General features: G+C 38.3%; 2 protein-coding genes and 1 long non-coding RNA gene across 6 annotated transcripts; 1 reads left to right on the top strand and 2 right to left on the bottom strand.

Moving 5' to 3' along the window:
• The first annotated feature begins 367 nt into the window (after positions 1 to 367).
• LOC113714265 (uncharacterized) lies at positions 368 to 5,896 on the top strand. Of its 4 annotated transcripts, none has more exons than XM_072069245.1 (12): positions 368 to 506; positions 594 to 709; positions 950 to 2,471; positions 2,568 to 2,639; positions 2,743 to 2,805; positions 2,971 to 3,303; positions 3,419 to 3,499; positions 3,650 to 3,919; positions 4,184 to 4,570; positions 4,720 to 4,782; positions 5,402 to 5,470; positions 5,634 to 5,896. In XM_072069245.1, the coding sequence occupies exons 2-12, from the start codon at positions 596 to 598 to the stop codon at positions 5,852 to 5,854; spliced, it is 3,195 nt and encodes a 1,064-aa protein (XP_071925346.1). In that variant the 5' UTR covers positions 368 to 506; positions 594 to 595; the 3' UTR covers positions 5,855 to 5,896. The 4 variants fall into 4 exon arrangements, with proteins under 4 accessions (XP_071925346.1, XP_071925345.1, XP_027093855.2 ...); XM_072069244.1 differs by having other exon boundaries at positions 4,184 to 4,630; positions 4,762 to 4,782; XM_027238054.2 differs by having other exon boundaries at positions 4,184 to 4,630.
• A 726-nt stretch (positions 5,897 to 6,622) lies between these two features.
• LOC140016100 (uncharacterized) lies at positions 6,623 to 9,447 on the bottom strand. Its single transcript, XR_011822443.1, has 3 exons — positions 9,309 to 9,447; positions 7,056 to 7,163; positions 6,623 to 6,938 (listed from the first exon to the last, which is right to left on the bottom strand). It is a non-coding gene; the product is annotated as an uncharacterized lncRNA (long non-coding RNA).
• Positions 9,448 to 10,734: 1,287 nt separating this feature from the next.
• LOC113713304 (cellulose synthase A catalytic subunit 2 [UDP-forming]-like) lies at positions 10,735 to 18,996 on the bottom strand. Its single transcript, XM_027237000.2, has 14 exons — positions 18,023 to 18,996; positions 17,287 to 17,482; positions 16,942 to 17,174; positions 16,741 to 16,843; positions 16,465 to 16,651; positions 14,423 to 14,689; positions 13,860 to 14,205; positions 13,555 to 13,692; positions 13,336 to 13,461; positions 13,028 to 13,240; positions 12,622 to 12,892; positions 12,275 to 12,471; positions 11,828 to 12,178; positions 10,735 to 11,713 (listed from the first exon to the last, which is right to left on the bottom strand). The coding sequence occupies exons 1-14, from the start codon at positions 18,101 to 18,103 to the stop codon at positions 11,132 to 11,134; spliced, it is 3,291 nt and encodes a 1,096-aa protein (XP_027092801.2). The 5' UTR covers positions 18,104 to 18,996; the 3' UTR covers positions 10,735 to 11,131.
• Between the last annotated feature and the right edge of the window lie 291 nt (positions 18,997 to 19,287).

Here is a 19,287-nt window from a genome sequence, read left to right as displayed (position 1 = left end):
TCTATTTAGTTGAAAACAATTAATAATTCATATTGTAATAGGGCCAATAACTCAAGATCAGCTTATTTATTAGTTGTAGTAATTGAATTAAAGAACTAATTAAACTTCAAAGATAACGCTTTGGTTTCTTTTTCCCCATAAGCTCCTCACATTCTCTCACGTGATCAACCAGTCAAAGGACTATCTTTATTATCCAATTTCACTTCTCCAAATCCACGCGCCGTTTCAGGGTTCAACTTCACTCGACCCATCTGCGAGTCTTTGGGACATGTGTCAACATCGGGCTTGAGAGTGCCGAGTACGCACATTTCCGCATCCGCGAAGTTAAAAAAAAAACTTCCCATGAAAAATTTAAAAAGCGAACGCTGCCTGTTTGGTTCAAATTTCAAACGTTCCCCTGCCTATTTAAACTACAGACACCCAAAAAACTATTCAATTTTCTTCCTGCATCAAGAAAGTATGTATTTTTATCCGTAACCCGAGAACTGGATGTGAAGTTTTGTCAGGTATAGCTTACTGAAAATGTCATTTGTGATTTTCTTGCAAATATTTTATCGTTGATTACTGGTTTTTCTTGTTGCGTGGTCTTGCAGGGATGGATTTTCACAACTTGAAAAGAAGGGAACTGCAAGAATTATGCAAGAAGCACAAAATTCCTGCAAATTTAACCAATTTGGAGATGGCCATCAAACTTACTGCCCTTTTAAGGGTAACCCTTTTCATTTTCATTTTTTTTTTGGCATAATAGTAGGAAAAAGTTTATCTTTTTGTTGTCTGAAATGTCTGTCTGGTGATGTGCAGTGCAAAAGATTTAACTGATTGTTGAAAAATAAATGTACCCATTGAGTAGGAAATGGTTTAGCTTTTTATTTTTTTTGTGGGAAATGGTGTTGGTTCATTGTTTTTTACTTCGGAAATTAATCAAATATATATATATATATATGCGCAGGGCAATCAACAGCCCTTAACTCGAGGGCTAAGGTCGTGTTTGAAGGGTTTAGAAGAAAATGTGAGCGAAAATGAATCTGATTTCGAAAATAGGCCAGCCAAAAAAGTTAGGTTTAGTCCACAAAATGAGATGATTGAGTTTGAGAAGTCAGCAGTTAAGTGTATGGAGACAAGGGTTCGAGGAAGGCGAAAATCTGTTATGAATCACAGTAAGGGTGGTGAGGTTGTGGAAAATGATAGTCCTGTTATTTTGGTGGATGAGGGAGTTGGAAGGGGCAGAAGATCTAGAAGGGGGAAAGTGATAGAAGGCAGCTGTGTAAAGAGAAAGGGAGGGAAAATGGGGGTAGAAGATAATGTTTTAAAGGATAAATTACCGTCTGCTAGTGGTGTTGTAGGTATGAGTAGCGATGCTCCGATGGATGAAGGTGCTGGAAGGGTTACAAGGTCTAGAAAGGTTAAATTCATGGAGGATCGGGAGGTTGAGAGCAAGGGAGGTAAAAAGGGGATGAAAGCTGATGCTTTGAAGGGTGAATTGCCTTCTGCTACTGCTGATAATGTACCTTTAGTTGATTTTAGTAACGAAGAGCATGTAGTGGTAGGGAAGAGATCTTTGAGGAATAGAGTCATCGATGTGGAGAAGAAGAAAATTGCCCTAGTGGAGAAGGGGTCTCAGCAGAATGAAGAGGACTTACTGGTGAGAAAGAGATCTTTGAGGAATATAGAGCTAAAAGATAACAAAATGAGGGCATATGAGGATGTGGAGAAGGGTTCTAGGAAAACGGAAAGACAGGTGAAGGACATGCGTAGGAAGGATATTGTTAGAACTAAAGCAACCGAGGAAGAACCTGAGGCCATTCAAGCTGAAAAGGTGTTGCGGAGGTCAAGGAGACATGTTGCCAAGATGGAATGCCACAAACTGGTAAAGGAGGATGTGAGAAAAATTGAAAAGGCTGTACAAGGAAGATTGAGAAGCATTGTAGCTGTTGAGGTAAAGGAAGTTTCTGAGGTTGACAGTGTTTCTGGAATGATGAAGGAAAGTTATCCATTTGACGATAATCTAAGGAGGTCTAAAAGAAATGCTGCTAAACCTGAAGTTATATACACTAGGGAGCAAACTGACAAAGTAGCCAATGCTAAAGGTAAAGAAGAAAGTAAAAAGCGAAGAAGGGATGCTTTTCTTCAAGAACAAGCTGTTAAGGTTGATGGTAACTCCGTTGAAAGGCCTCTTAGACGATCTACACGAAATACTGAAAAAATTGAGAGAGTTGCAGCAACAACTGTAAGAGGAAAAGTTGCTCAAAAACAGAAGGGCAAATCAAAGAAAACAAGAGGAAAGTTTGAAGATTCTTTCACTGAAGAAATCTTGATAACTGAGGATCTTTTGGCTCCTGAAGCTGAGCTTATGATCCCTGAAATTGTGAAAGATACTGTAATCGATAATTTTAATGTTGTAGTAGATTTGACAGGATATGTTTCTGACTTAAATGGTGCAGATACTTCTGAGCCAAACTTCATTGGAGAGGGTAGGGGAATTGTTTATTTTCCTTTATTTGTACTCTTTTATTTGTAACTATTGGTTTTGTCTGTTGAAGCTTTTTAACAGAATTTCTTCTGTCCAGACTCAGGTTCAGTTTCTGGTACATTTGTTAATGCTGATTCTCCTTTTACAGATAACAGGGTAGAAAAGAAAGGTTAGACAGTAATAATCTTTTGCTTCATTTGTTTAGAATGTTGAATTTGAATACTTCAACTCAATGAAATAACAAGCAGTTTTTCATGGGAAATCTGAAGCAGTTCCTGGCACTAATGGCAAAAGTGTGCACCCTCTGTCAGATGATAATGATGTACAAAAGCAAGGTCAGGCTGCATATAGTTTATCTGTTGACAACTAATCTAACATAAGCAAAGTCCTATAGGGTAACAACCTAAAGAAAAAGCTGCTCTGCTCATATAGACTAACATATCATGTAGTCTAATCATGAACAAAAGTAATACTTATGTGATTCTGTTTCTGGCATGCAGGAGGTGAAACATGTACTGACGAGAGTAGCAAATGGGGAAATGACTCTGAGGAAGTGTTATATATGAGTAAAACAGCACAGATAGATAAAAATAACAGATTGACAGGGCAACGTATATGCTCGGATGTCAGTTTGAATGGTGTCATTCATGATGTTAATGAACTTGTAGGAATGTCAGAGAGCATAATTCCAGAAACATATTCCACCTCTCTTTGTGACCACTCCAAAGAACAACAGATGCATGAAAGCATTGCACACGAAAGTGGCCAGCTCAACTTGGAAGAGAGTTATTTTGGAGATCATGAAAAGTCCCTTCCTGTTGCTGTTTGTAAAGGTGAGAAAATGACATTGACGGTTATGATTGTGTTTCCCTAGTATCCACTTCTGAAGGCAAATTTTCCCCATGGGATATGATGCTTCTTCATCCAGTTACTGGCTTTTACATGCAGTTGCAACCATAGATACACTCAATTGTTGTACCTTGGATACTGCTGTCAATCCTTTGGATAATGCTGTTCAAAATGAGCAAGGTTAGTACTTTGGTCCATGCTGTCAAGAAACTATCAACATAAGGTGTTCCTTTTGTAATGTACTATTGTGAACTAGATGCCCTACCTAAGAACTTTTGAACACCATTTATGTAATGAAGAAATTTTTTGTGTATGCTAAATCTGTGGAAGATGGCCATTCCAATTTCAAGCGTGGCATTTTGGAGGAATATTGGCATCCTAGTTCATCTGATGCATTGAGGTTAAGTACAACAAGAGAGGTGCAGGATGGAAATGTTGATAGCGGTGAAGATACTCATCAGCCTCTTGAAATGCATCGAATTGTTTCAGCGGTCACTCCAATATCAGCCAACGCTGTTGAATCATTGATAGAGTTTACCCAAAGCAACTTTGTTTCTATAAGAGTGGAGCTTCACAAATCCAATATTTTGGAGTTGCAAGGTAAGCAATTATAGGTCTTCTTATTCTATGATACTTTGTTAATCAGGCATAGGGAAACATATTTTGTTTAGACTTCATAAAACTCTGGTATAAGAAGACCCGGCTTCGTATTCAAGGTCAGAGACCTCCTGGCATTTTATTCAATCTAGTTCCAGATATTTGAAAGCAGATATTGCCAGAATGGATGAGTCATGCTCAAATCATACAGGAACTAAAATGGTGGATCTGATAGCTGATAGTTTGTTGGTTTAATCTTTGTTACAGATGGCCTCAACTGCAAAGTTGCAGGGGAATCACTAGATGCAGCGGATTTGGAGACACAATTAGAGCCAAGGGCACAATCACCAATTGAACAAGGGAGGGGCGTTGAGGCTAAGTTAATTGAAGATGGAGATAATCTTGTAGAATTGAGTGACTATGAAGAGGTTGGACATTTAAAACATAAAGCTGATGCCATCCATGACAGTTGCCAGTCTAATGAGTTGGAATCAGTTGCACGAAATAAGTTGTGCATTTTACCAGAGCAAGGCGCCACTAATGATGAAGAGTCTGTTGTCATATCTGATGCACAAGGGGTAATTTTATCCTTACATGGTGAAGGTACCCCAATCCCCAATGGAGGAAAACATACAGAAATAAAGCTAAGTGCAAGTAAACATCATTCAGTGACCGCTACTATTGCAAATTCCAGTTCCATATTAAGACATCAATGTATGTAGCATTCGTTGTTTTGCTGGCATTCCTTAGTTTGTTAGCATGGTTATTTTTTTTTATAACTAGCACTTTTGCCTCTGGTGCAGCTGCCAGTGCTAACACTAAAAATGAGAACTCTATTTTGGCAGATGATAATGCACAAAATCAAGGTCAGAACTTTTTTTTTTGTTGTTAGCCTTTTTTTTTGTGGATTACTCAGCTTCAAGTTCAAGTTTTATAAAGAATATGACATGATGTTTCTCGAAAGAGAACCACATGCAGAATTGTAGCATTGAATGAAACTCACCCATCTAAGATTCTTTAATGTAACTCAGAAAATGGAGCTATCGGTGAAGTGGAAAGGAAAGAAAAAAGTGTTCACATGAAAGAAACATACAGGATAAAAATGTCTCCAACTACCGAGCATGACGATTTCTAAAGATGCAACATAAACCTTGATGGAAGTTTGAATGGGGTAATTGATGTGTTAAATAATCAAATAGAATCAGTGGCAGAACTGGAACACAGAAAATTTAGAATCTGGATGTGAGGCTGCCACAGAAGGTCTGCCTGAAAGTTACAGTGGAATGTGGCAATTAACCTGGAAAAGATTAATTATATTGCACTTGAAAATCATTGCAATCTCCTTTCTATTTTTGAATGTGAGAACAGATACGTGTTTGTCTGTATCTGTTTTTCCTCATTCTCCTTTTCATTTGAGAGTTATTTTAGATGGATGTTTTGCATCTTGGCTTTGCTTAGAAATATGCCTTGCTGTTTGCATAACAGGAATAGTTGATGATTGTATGTCAGTAGACGTACAGGCTACTTCTAAGAATAAAGATGAAAATCATCAAGGTTAGACCCTTGATCCCCTATCATGTAACTACCATCTTTTAATGTATGCTTATTGATCCACTTGTGCCAGTTTATCATTGTAAGGTTTTTGAATAAAAGAAGAGGTTCTCTTTTAATAAGCTATTACATTGTTGTGGTTGAGAATTATTTTGTAATCATGCAGGTGAAAATACAAGGTTAATGAACTCTGGGGAAGCATTGAAGCAGAAGGAGGAATCATCTTGTGGGGAAAGGAACAGTCATGAGGTTCATTACCATTTTCAACTAGGCACATATTTTACCCATCATGAGCTGATATCTCGTGAATATGGTAAATCTGATGGAGATGGGCAGTCAAAGGATTGCTGTGACACCTCTGATGAGTGTCAGGATTCAGCTTCGTGATGCTTCCAGAAGCAGCATCGATAAGATACTACAGGAGGAAAATGTTCATGGTGGCGAAACTTTCGTTGTGCCTTCCCATTTGCATGAAAAAGCTTTAGCTTCGACTCTAATATCTACCACCGCTATTGAAACAGAGTGCAAGTTTGGTGAAAGCATTTTTGATACTAACAGAGTGGAATTGCCTAAAGCCAAATTCAACTTTGAATTCCTAGGTAATCGCAGGAGAAATTCTTACCCAATTGTGATGTTTAGCTCTAGTTGATGCTGAATAACTTAATAATGCAACAGCTTCTGATTAGACTTAAGATAAGACTCATACTTTGGTTATGACAGCAAAAGTTCTCCTTTACCAGATAACAAAGCAATATCAGACCTTCTCATATCTTTTTCAAAATAGTTGATAATATTTATTTCTTGAATCTGTAACTGAGCTATTGTTGCAAGGAAATTGACAAATCATTTTAGAAAATATACTAAAAATGTAGTTCTATCTGGTTATCACTTTACTTAGCAATCTCTAAAATTTTCTGCAATAACACAGGGGCATTTACTGAAAAAGTGGGCTCGGAGAAACAGTCAGAAGTACGGACTCAATCACCAAATCAGCAAAGGAAAGGTGTGGATGGAGATTTTGCAGTTGAAGCATACACAGCGCTAGCAGATGGGCAGAATAGTGCAGAAGTAGCTAAACTTGAAGAGGGTGGACTATTGAAGGATCAAGATGTTGCCCCCAGTGATTCTCTGCAGCATGCTGAATTTGATTCCTCTGCAAGAAGTAAGTTTAGCTTCATAAAGGATCAAGCTGTCTCTTGTGCTGAAGCTATTGATGGGACAGCCAATTCGCACTTTGTTGCTGAACCATACACAGCATTAGAAGATGGGCAGAATAGTGAAGAAGTAGCTAAATTTGAAGAGATTGGACATTCTAGGAATCCAGATACTTCCTTTGATTGTCTGCTGCATGCTCAGTTCAATTCCTCCACAAGAAGTACGTTTAGCTTCATCCAGGATCAAGGTGTCCCCATCACTGAAGATACTGTGGAGAAAGTTCATTTATCTCCACCTTCTGTAGCCACCAACAACACTGAAGAAAGAAATAAAGGAATTGAGCTCAGTGCAAGGAAATGCAATTCATTGAACAAAACTCTTTCAAATTCAAGTTTCTTCTCAGAATGTCAGCGTATGTATTGAACTCATTTACTTGCTTTCAATAGTGCCTTATGCATGGAGGATGCATCTCATTGTTTTGTCTTTTGGCTCTGCTGCACCTGACTGGTAATATTTGTTTATTGCTTAACCTGAAATCAATCTGGAAAGTGTACAAGAAAAATTGGCTAAGTTGTACTAAAGAAGATTCTCATTCAAGAAGCTGTAACATTAGATTAAAGAACAGTGATACAAGTCAATGTTCATGTGATTCAGGAGATATAGCTTGTGGCGAAGGGGAAACAAATGAGGAAAGTGATCCCATTGAAGCATATCACATGATACAAATGGCTTCGACTAGTAAGGACTATAATTCAGAAGGATGTGATAAAAGCATGGATGGAAGTTTGGATGGGGTCATTGATGCATTAAATGTTGAATTAGGATCAAAGACAGATGTTGAACTAGGATTAGTGACAGAAAGCATGGGAGCCAATGGAAATTATGTACTTTGTTTTGAGGCTGATACAGGAGGAGAGATGCTAGAAAGCAGCACTGGAGAAGAGAGTGGGCCATTTAACCTGGAGGCTACAAATGAACCTGAAAGTGTTCACTCCCTTGATACTGCCCCAGAAGGTTAGAATTTTTAGAATAGCTGTTGTTCTTCTGATTCCTGTGTTTCAAGAGGTCCTTTTGATGGTTGTTTTTAATTCACACTATTAATTCTTGCAGTAGCCACTACTGTTACACTTGATAGTTGCCCCTCACACAGTGCCCAGACTCCTTCAAAAAGCTGCAACAAAAATGAACATGGTCAGTCCTTCAGTCCTTTCTGCTAGGACTTGATGACCATTAGAATTTGTTTAATGATCTGCTATTCTTAATGCGACAGGTCAAAAACTTGAATTGACTGATGAGCCTGTCAGTCTCTCAACCACTGAGGAAGAGAAAAATAATCTGAGTTCTGAAGAGGAAGTGAAACATGATTTTTTGTCTTTGAAAAAGATTAGTAGCTCAGGAAGGGATGGATGCTCTGGTCAACATGACGTGGTGCATGGTAGGGAAGAACAAGGTTAGCATTTCTCTTTTTTCATTCATTTAGCAAGCTTCATCTTAGTGACTTTCTTATGCCCTAAAGTTCTTTACCTATTTGTGAAGAAAAAGATATTTCCAGTTATGAAGAGCTTGTGGATTCTGAAACAGCTGTAGAATATGAAACTCAGAGAACAAATCAGCAGAATATCTTCCCTACTGCTGCTGAAGGGAACCCCGATGGATGCAATTTCAGCAATAGCTGGCATGGTTAGCTATACAGTAAGTTTTATGGGGTTTATTTCTTTTATTGTTCACTTGTTAATGTATTTTTATGTCTTGCGCAGGAGATGAACTTAAAATGCTGTTTGGTAACTCAGAAACCAGTCACAAGGTTTTATGTCTTCAGGAGAGGGATGATGGAGCTTATGCTAAATCCGTGTCTGAGTTTGCTTCTGAATTCAAGGATAATTTGGTGCTTTCTAATAGCACTCCAGCGCAACATGATGATCAGAAGATTGGTGATTCTGAAATTCAGAAGGAAAATGAAGTAGGGAAGAGTAATACAAGCGAAACCTCTGCTAAGTTTTTGGAAGGTAACATTCTAAATATTCGTTCTTTTCCTAATGACTACAGAGTGGAAATGTTATTGAGAAATGTATTCTGAAGTTGCCTGCTTATATTAGAATCATTATGAAGGATTTTAGATCATGGAAACCCTTCAGCAATCTTTCAGATCCTTTTTATATTATGTGAACCTTAATATTTAAACTTTTGTTTTGAAGAATGGGAACTAGAAGATAGTTAGCTTATAGTTGCTCGAGTGTATCTGTATATGGACAAGAAATTTTAGATCATGGAAACCCTTCAGCAATCTTTCAGATCCTTTTTAAATTATGTGAACCTTAATATTTAAACTTTTGTTTTGAAGAATGGGAACTAGAAGATAGTTAGCTTATAGTTGCTCGAGTGTATCTGTATATAGACAAGAAATTTATGGTATTTTATCTGAAAAATTATCCTCGTTCCATCCTTTGTTGAGTTAAAATGACTCGTCATTGAAAAGATTTTACTGATTAATCTTGATTTAATTTCCAGATAATCAAAATGATAAGCATGCTGAGTCTGGCACTGAAGTTCCTACTTTCAGCAGTTTAGAAATGAATATACATCCACAAGAGAGCAAAGGGGATCAGAGCTTTTCATTTGACCAAAGCAAGGATGTTAAAGTTGAAATAGAAACTTCTGAAGCTACTTTTGTTGGTGAAGAAGTTACCACGCTAGGCCATGATGCTGAAGATAAAGTTGGAGAGTTAGTTATTCAGGATTCTTTTGCTTCTGAATCTTTCATCTCCAAGAGTCATGAGTTGTCTAAGGAGTGTGATGATGATACCATGATAGACTATATCAATTCAGAGTCTACAGAAAATGTTCCTTCAATGATCAATAGCCCCGAGAAAAACTTGATTATTGATGCCTTAGCAGCTGTTGCAGAACTCGCAAATTTGGTTGAGCCAGAGGCAAAAAATGTGGAAAAGACTGGTACTGCTGATATAAAAAATGTAATTGTGCCTGCTGAAGAACAAAAAGATGGTGAAGCAAGGGAAGAATCAAACCATCAATATCTTGAAGATGCTGGAGGAGGTAAGCAGCATAGTAAATCATAAAATGATGTAGGAGCTAATTTGAATGATGGCTTTTTTTGTTTGTATCTGTAGTTCTTGAAGATACTATAGCAATGCATTCAGAGACACACTCCAGTTCAAATAAAAACTCAGATTCAGCAGCAGATGAGAGCATCAAATCACCTTCCAAGCCATTCATGTCTACTTTCAAAGGGAAGAATAGGAGAACCATTCTAATACATGGAACACCAAACAAGCTGCAAACAGCAGTGGATATGAAGGAGAATGCACCAAATTCCAAATTAGAAAAAGTTGGTACTTGGACAACAGTGAGACCAGCAGCAAAGAGGCCAGCCCTTAAGGATCTTCTGCATAAATAGAAGGGGTCTCTGTTCTTCTGTGCTGATACAGCAAGTGATCCCAGTGAATGGATGCATATCTCATGCAAGTAGTTCCTGGATATGCACGTGAGTGATGTAATATTGTACTTTTTTTTCTTGTTTTCCTGAGTTAAAAATGGTCTTGTTTTGTAAATCAGACGTTGTCAATGGTGGGAAAAGAACTGAACAAGTTTTTTTAGTTGTTTACTGAGAAAAATTGTGATCACTGACCGATAATATCAGAATGATAATTTTTCTTGCCCTGTGCTTGGTGTTTGAAGCTTAGATAATATTGTTGTTTCACAGCTAATGGTGAAAACTCGGGCTAGTGTTGCTTTTAGTGTCTGAACATTGCACAAATCGGTTGTCACCTCTGGTTCTAAAGCATTTACCAACTTTAGAAAATTTTCTTAATTCGCTTTTAGCTTCTTCTGTGATCATCCAGGCATTAAAAACGAGTGTATAATAAACTACCAACCATCCATGAAACCAAATCATCCAAGTCCCAGCAACTGATGTGAAATAAAAGATTCAAAAGCTATGAAGTTTGAAAGCAACAGAAGATTAATAAATTGCACCATGCTGAAGAGTGTAGCAGGAGAGGATCTTTCTAGCTATTCATTGACAATGTTGCAATCAGATAATGAAAGAACCAAACAAAGGCTAAAAGAATTGAACATCCACGTAACACAGCAACTGAGAAATGAGGAGAGAGGGATTATATTGAAACTAGAGTTTTGAGAACACTGCTTGTATGGAGTCCCTTATTAAGAAGGGAATATAAAATTATGAAACATTATGTTCTTTTTGGGACTGCACAGATATTTTTCCACTTATGTTTCTTCCAAACAACAAAATCTCAAAAATTTATCAAAAGAATCAAAGAAAAACTTTGCAAACAAATATCAACCTGACTGGCCTCGGCTCTTTTTATCTACACAACCCATGACAGAGTTCCTTCCAATCAATTTATACCACTTTCTTGAATAAACAACAAACTGTGCCCTCTGGGATTTCATTTTCACCCCAAGACTCAGCCTTTTCTTCTGTACCATCTCAACCATCTAAATGTTTTCTATCCTTCCTGTATCTTCTCACTCACAGTCCAACCCACAAATTTCTAATACAATGCCATTCTTGTTCACAAAAGGGTTGATGCGGACCCATAGCAGGGAGAATATTGAAGCCAACAGGATTGACCACACCACAATAATAGTGGGAAGTCTATCCTGCCTCCCCATCAAACCCTTCAGGAATGGGTATAAATGGACAATCACCCAAAAGGCAAAGAACAGCTTGCCAAACAGTGGACCCCAAGAATCATATCCAGTATTGATGGCATCTGCCACCCCAACAATGACGCCGATGATGTTAATTATTAACAAGGTCATTGGAGGGATCAATAATGAAGTCCACTTAAACAGATAAAGCTCAGAAAACGCCCCATCATCAGCTGCTTTTGATGTAACGGTAAAGTTGGTATTGACACCAGCTAAAACCTTGAGTAAACCTTGGAGGAGAGCAAAAAGATGCGCTGACACACCGCCAATAACCCAGAACTGCTCGTTTCTCCACCAATCATCTATGCCAACACCACCCCATTGCATTTCCAGGATACCGGTAACGGCAATTAATATGAAGAGGCCCATGAAAATGATACTGGCATAGTTGCTTATCTGCAAGGAGTAAATGAAATATTGTTGGAAGATAACTAGCAAACTTAGACTGAATAAATACATGTCCAATTTTTTTTTTTCCCCTCGCTTCCCAGACAAGCATCTAGGCCTTACCTCGGGGACAATGAACTTCCCAGTTAAGAGACACACAGCTGGCAAGGTACAATAAGCAATCAACGGCAGCGATGTCAATGGATAGACGACTGAGTTTATGTATGAAAATCGCTCCAGTGGCTTCAAGCCACATCCATAGCCGTACCAAACTGGACAATGTCTGCTCAAGAAAATCTCAACAGAACCCAAGGCCCAACGGAGAACCTGGTGTAGACGATCTGACAGATTAATAGGGGCAGAACCCTTAAATGCAGGCCTTTTAGGAATGCAATATACTGATCGCCAGCCATGGCAATGCATTTTAAAACCGGTCAATATATCCTCAGTAACAGATCCATATATCCAACCAACCTGTTACATAAGCAAAGTAAGATAACTTAGATGCTTTGCTTAAGAGAAAGAACTAGATTTTTTAAGAGATTTTGATCTTTTAAGCAGTCCAAGTACCTCTTTCCCCCATTCTGTTTTGTCTTCATAACCACAACTGATCACATGGATGGCCTCTTTCAAAAGTGATGAGGGTGTTGCACCTGGAGGCACACCACCATCTTCAAGAAGTGTAGAAGCAATAAATACAGGCGATTGTCCAAATTTTTTCTCAAATTTTATCTGGGGCATGAGGGAGGACTTTTCACTGTCAATTCCTGCACCAAAGATACATCAGGCAAGTTGAGGTTGGAGTGCAGAATAAACAAAGTAAAAAAGGCACAGCTGATATTATCCAATAGTAATTTGATTTTCAAAATGCTAAATATAGTATTGATTCGGATAGTCATCTGGTTCCAGATTCTTACCTTCAATTCCTTCTTCAATATTTTCAAGTGCATGTATCTGAGTTGAAGTTTCCCTGCCTTTTGTCTTCTTTTTATCCTTCGATTTCCCTTTCTTGTTCTTGTTCCTTGAGCAACAACAACAGCAACACAACTTTGGGAGACAATTGCATGTTTTGCCTGGGGGTTTCTTCTTTTTAGGAGCATCATATCCATAAAGAGCTTGCCTCCTGAAGACACATCCAGTTCCAACATAAATCGGACCTTGGATCCCATCCAGGCCTTTCATATTTATCTGTGTCAGTTTAAGAGAAAGATCTTAGCTTCTCAGAAGAGTGTTTGCTGAGTTTTACAAAAAACACGTATATATAACATTCAAGTGGATCCATAAATGGTATAACATGAAAATCATATAGTGGTGATTACATACATCGAAAAAGACAACATTGCGATTTGAATATCTATCATGACGATCAATCCCATCAAATCTCTGAGGAAACTGCACATAGCATATTTTCTTTCCTGATGTGGGGTCCATCATGAAGCACATAGCTTCTCGAAGAGCCTTACTGTTATTGATGTAGTGATCACAATCAACATTAAGCAGGTATGGGGCATTTGAGATGACTGCTGAAACTCGAATCTACATTGACAATAAACAAATTAAAGACAATATATTATGTTTAAATGGTAATATCAATGGTGACACGTGTAACATGCCAAATAATTCAGACTTACCAAAGCATTCATGGCTCCAGCCTTCTTATGGTTCTCAAATCCCGGCCTTTTCTCTCGAGAAACATATATAAGACGGGGCAATTCATTTCCTTCAATATCACGGACACCATTATGTCCCAGGAATACCTGTGGATATAATAGGTTTAAGTTATTCACCTTTGCAAGAATGATCAGTACTACTGTCAGATGTGGAGATGATGAGACAGGAAAAATATGTACCTGGATCATTCCAGGATGATCCCTGACACTATTTCCAGGCCAAGGAGTTCCATCCTGCATGGTCCAACCCTCCTCGGGTACCTTTTGAGCCATGGCAACCAACCCATTTATCCGAACCTTAAACTCCTCGTATTCTCTCTGTACCAGAAAAGCAGACACACTCCAATTTAAAATTGAGTAATCATTGAGCTAGCCTTTAATGAAAACTAAAACTTCACCAGTCCATCTAATTAATGTCTAGCACACTATTTTTTTTTTTTTGGGGGGGAGGGGCCGTTGGGGGGGGGGGGGGGGGTTGTTTTCACCTTCATTGCACGGCGTTCCCTCACAAATGTAGGATCTACTTTGTCTCTGAGATAGTCAACCTTCTGAGCAAAGTACCATTCTGGGGCTCGAGGCTCTAAGCTGAACCTCTTACAGAATGGTACCCATTTTCTGGCAAATTCAGATGTCTCCGAAAGTGCCTCAAAAGTAAGCATTGCAGCACCATCATCAGATACATAACAGGCAACCTTATCCACTGGGTAATCCACAGCAAGGATGGAAAGAACTGTATTTGCTGTGATAAGGGGAGGTTCTTTCATTGGATCCACTGTACTCACAAATATATCGACTGGAGCTAACTCAGAAGGCTTCCCTTCTTTCTCATACCTAGGAGAAAAGGTCAATGCAGAGAAACTCTGAGAACCAAAAACGAAAGGAGATGCTAACCTACCCGTCTTTAGTAGATTGACAAAAAAATAAAAATAAAAATTGAAGCCATTATATATATATATATATATATATATATATATATATATATGAAAATGTATATAGCATAAGCAAATAAATGCACATGAAAGGAAACGTTAGAAAGAAAAATAAGTACCTCAGTGAAAGTCTGTCTAGGTATGTCTCTCGCTCAATAGGGAACCACTTGGGGAATTGATCAAATATCCATGACACTGCAAACCATATCTCACATATAATTGATGTCAGCCACAATCCATATGCATCATTGACAGGATGAAGAATTCTATAATGGAAAAATAAGCCAAGAATCGCCATGCGGATTAGAATAATCATCCTGTATGGATTTATCTTGCTTGAAGGAATTGGCAACTTTCTTGAAAGTGGCTGCCTGCCTTCATCCATCCTGTACACGCAATTGAAAGAAGAAGAATTAACTCAAAAAAGTTACAGGAGAATGTCAGAAGACAGTAGCACCTTCCGGACAAGCAATCTTCTCAATATAGTCAATTCCACAGATAGTTATACTTGTTCATCAATGTTCCAAAGCATATAATAATAGTTACATAGTATGCTTGTCCACAGATTTAGATTTCCAAACTTGTAATAAGCATTCATGCAATTGAAATTTAGTATCTTCCAAGTGTCATGGTCATTACATTCCACTCAGTCATTAAGCATGTCTAACTTTCTTCCAAGCATGCCTAACTTTCTTCTTGCAATAAGGATATAAATGGCAAACAAACTTTGACGGGAGGATGTCAGTGAAGCTGGCAGACCAGGGGAAAGAAAAATGACTTCTGGTTCATTTGTAAAACATAGAAATGAAATTTATTCTGCTACCAACCGTATGATTTTGCAAAAATTCATCGTAGATCCACTTCCCTCACTCCAACAGGAAAATTTATCTATGTGATGAATAAATTAAGAGGGACGAATTGTTTCTGTTCCTCCTTTTTTCTCTCCTCCACAAGTCAAAAGATGTAAAATTACTAGTTAATGCCTAATGCAAGTTCATAGTTGGATGGTATGTTATATTCTGTTTTCTACCCTGCATTCTAAATTTGGGCTCACTTATGAAGCATTTGACCCCATGGTATACAGGCAGCCGCTTTATTCCACTTAGTAAATCAATCACAGTATTTAAATTGATACAGCGTTTTAAATATTTACACCACTACATTCTGGAAATTGCAATTTCTGTTCCAATTATTGACATAACATATACTAAATTAGATAACATCAAGCAAAGAGTAAAACTTGTACAATCTATGCCAACTGTCACTCAAGAGGGGAATCTGTTAATTTCTCCAACCTCACCTTCCAGCTAAAATATGGCATACTCCAGGTAAGAATTTCACTCTCAACTCATTTGTCGTGAACTTCATAAACTCGGATAGCCACAACTTTACAAGCTGTTATGCTAGAAACAACCTTAGATTTGACTGTCGGGGATACCAAGGGGCCACTCGATTGACTTGACCATCAATCACTTTCTGACCGAGTGTCAGAGATACGACCTAAACGAGTCGAATGTCAAGCTCTTACTCGATATTTACACGTGCCTCACATTTTATGTCCAACTAGAAAAAAAAAAATTAACAGTGAAACCACTGTAATTTTCTTAGCTCTAGTAACAATTCTTAACTTCGTCATCCCTATACAAGACACTTAGCTAACTTTCCAACAGCAAATAATCCAGAGGCCAGAAGTAGCAACTCTATACCAAGTATAATAGTCTCTGTAAAAATTTTGAACTCGACATACTTGGGAAATGCAGAAATATGATCCACGCATTCACACTCCAGCAATTACCTAATGTAATTATACTTTCTACCTAATATCTCCCTACAACAAAACAATTACATTGGGGCCTGCTGACTTTCTAACAGAGCAAATTTCCAACACCAAACTTGCTGCTTGCAGGGGGGTAAATCAGTCAGAGGCCATATGATGTGGCAAATTCCAGTGACAAGAATAATTACATTACGTCTTGTCGTTTATCAAACCAAAGGAGAGATTTCCTAACCAAGATAATCATCCATCTTGAGAATATGCACTGTCAAAATGACAACATTTACTAGCCAAATTATTCACCCTCAAAAGATTAGAAAAAAAAATTTGAAAAGGTACACAAGTCAAACCACCGACACTACCACATAATATAGAGAATACACCTACTTGGGCAAGTCAGGATCATCCAGCTCATCTCCATCATTATTTCCACCACCTTTATCCCCTTGATGCTTAACAACTTGCAATTTTTCATTTTGTTTTTTCTTCCACTCTTCCATCCTATCCTTCCATGCAACTGTACCATATCCATAAACTGCAAGATCCTTCTTAGGATCCATTGGGCGAGGTGGCACTGCAAGATCAACCGCATAAGCAAATCAAGCTCAAAAAATAACTAAAATGGACAAAAGACTCAAAATTAGAATAAACTAAAGGACATACAAGACATGGAGTTATCAGTAAACGGAACTGGATGGACTCTCTTTCCACGACCCATAAAAGGAGGGATTATCAAAGCATGCTTGTCAGCTGATATGCCATCATCCTTCACCAAAATAACAGAATTCATTTAAGCTTGTCATAAAGAAAACAATTACTATAACAACCAATTGAGGAAATTATGAGAAAGTAGAGTGCATCTACCTCTTGACCATAGGTAAGGAGAGGGACCTCTGAATCAAGGGCTGAATCCATTTCTGATGGGGTAGTAATTCCAGATGCATTGACATTACCACCACGGCCAATATTAAGTCTAGCAGCAAGGGCTGCCTCTGCAATCTGTTGAGGGTCTCTTCTCTCATTGCTGTTATAGTCAAACTCGTGCTCCAAATCATCAAATTCATCCTCATCTTCATCACCCTCTACTCTTGGACTCCCTGAAAGTGAAGCAAATGATTATTAATTACCAAAGATACAATTTTTACCAAAAACATAGATGTATTCTGGAAATGAATAAAGTCAGAAATGGTGATTGGGACAAAGGATTACCTTTTATGCGCTTGTATCTAGTCTTGCACTGAGGGCAAGCTTGATTACCCTCCCTTCTCTCGTATTCATAGCAAGGTCTACAAACAGGGAATGCACATTCATTGCAGGCCACAAACGGCTCTCCATCCACAGTAAATTCAATCTCATCTCCACAAATCTGACAAATCTGCCCACTCAATTCCTTCACAGATGTTACCTGCTAGCAAGAAAACATTTAAAAAGATGCTGATTAGCACCAGATCAAGAAGCACAAAAATTTTGGCAAGCAGATATATCGCCGAAAAAATGCAACTTGGCTCAGAAATCTAAATAGAAGCTAAATTTGGTAATACATTTACTTGAATCTATTAATGCATTAGCACGGGGGAAGTAACAAACCAAAAGATTCTGAAAGCCACATAGTTCTTAAAAATCCATTAAACAAAAAGCCAAATTGGCGACAGAATTTCCCAAGAAACAGCGGAAATCTAGCTTAAAAGCATAAAAGCCAAGGAATGACGAAAACCCAACAACAAAACAAGAATAAAATGGAATTTTTGCTTCAAAATGTCAACTTTGTCCCAAAAGAAAAAGAAAAAGAAGGAAAGCAACGGGGAAACTCCAGAAACCAAAAATGTAGGTGAAACACCAAAGAAAACACCAAAATTTGAGACCAAAAAGAAACGTTTGTGTGAGGTAGAGAGGAAAACAGCAAGAGATAAAGAAGGAAAGAAAGACAGATTTGAGGGGCACTTACTCTTCCAATCTCATCAGCATTGATTAGTACAAACTCATTTCTGTTATGTGAACCAGCAATAAGCCTCCCTTTGGTATCCATCAAGAAAACACTACAGACACTCACACAAACAGTGAGAACGTTCTAAAGCACCACCTCCTCCTCCTTCACAGTCCACAAGAAAGAAAGAGAAGACTCTCACCTCTCTCTCCCTCTCTCACAGACTTCGACACACAGTGAGAGAGAGCAAAATATCAATCACTCAAGAACAGAAGACGAAGACGAAGACGAAGAACCATTTGCCTAGTTTTTTCTTATTTTCCCTCTCTTCCTTCCCTCTTCTCCTGTCTGCCTCTCTATGCTCCTCTTAAAACTTAAGAACCCCATCACAAGAAACACCAACCCCACATTAAAGAATCAGTGAAAATGATGTATTAACACACACCTCTCACTTACTAATGTGCTCCTACCATTAAAAAAATGCAAATGCTACTGCACCAATACAAGATAATGGGATTTACTCCATCCATTAAATAGAGTAAATCCCAGAAATTTTTTTACAGTAAATAAACAATTTTTACATGTAAATAAGAAAACCAATGACAACCCTTTTATGGGTTTGGAAGTTTTAAGATTCTTTTCTTTGAGAGAAATCCCAAGTTTGGGATAAATTTCGGTTCTCTCCCTCTTCTAACCCTTTTTCTATAGCTGTAGTCAGCAGTGGCTTTTAGTGAAAGAACTGTCGGGATCAGGAATCAAAATACAACTGGTACTCTCCGGGGGTTATAGGCTTATAGCGGTGAACCGAGCAGCGGGCAAAGCGGTGAACCGTGGAGTTGGAGGAGCGATTTGGACAAAGAAAAAAAAAAAAAAGAAAGATGACAACTACTTAGTTTTTTTTTTTTTTTTTGGGGATTTGGTTTGACAGAGAGAGAGAGAGAGAGAGAATCAAGGGGTTTGAAAGTTCAACGCGTAATACAGAAGGGACAGGGATCGGTGTGATGACGTTTTTTTCTGTATTTTTATCCTTTCACGTTTTGGGGTATTTTGGGGATTTTACAGGTTGTTTGATTAATGAAGGCGAAAAGCGAGCGTCCTTGGGCGGAAGCTGATCTTAGATGTTTTTCTCTTAGAGTGGGGGCCCCCTCGTGGCTGTTGGACACTGACGGTGGTGGAAGGTGGTGGGGGCGGAGGGGGGTCCCCACCGTGGAAGCGGTGTGATTCTTGGCCGGGATGGAAGGGGTAGTTTGGTAAATGTAAACGTGGTTGGTAAATTTTAGGGGATG

The sequence above is a fragment of the Coffea arabica genome, chromosome 10c (genome assembly GCF_036785885.1).
Source record: "Coffea arabica cultivar ET-39 chromosome 10c, Coffea Arabica ET-39 HiFi, whole genome shotgun sequence".
In the NCBI taxonomy this organism is placed as follows: domain Eukaryota; kingdom Viridiplantae; phylum Streptophyta; class Magnoliopsida; order Gentianales; family Rubiaceae; genus Coffea; species Coffea arabica.
This window is presented reverse-complemented; position numbering and strand designations above follow the sequence as displayed.

Bases quoted from the DNA above. Each gene is read 5' to 3' on its own strand.
- LOC113713304 (XM_027237000.2), bottom strand. From the start codon at position 18,103: ATGGATACCAAAGGGAGGCTTATTGCTGGTTCACATAACAGAAATGAG. The intron at 16,652-16,740 runs GTATGTCCTTTA...TTGATCTTGCAG, and splicing joins TACTGATAACTCCATGTCTT to TGCCACCTCGCCCAATGGAT. The intron at 13,462-13,554 runs GTACATATTTTT...TTATATCCACAG, and splicing joins ATCATCCTGGAATGATCCAG to GTATTCCTGGGACATAATGG.
- LOC113714265 (XM_027238054.2), top strand. From the start codon at position 596: ATGGATTTTCACAACTTGAAAAGAAGGGAACTGCAAGAATTATGCAAG. The intron at 3,500-3,649 runs GTTAGTACTTTG...AATCTGTGGAAG, and splicing joins TGCTGTTCAAAATGAGCAAG to ATGGCCATTCCAATTTCAAG. The intron at 4,631-4,719 runs GTATGTAGCATT...CCTCTGGTGCAG, and splicing joins TTCCATATTAAGACATCAAT to CTGCCAGTGCTAACACTAAA.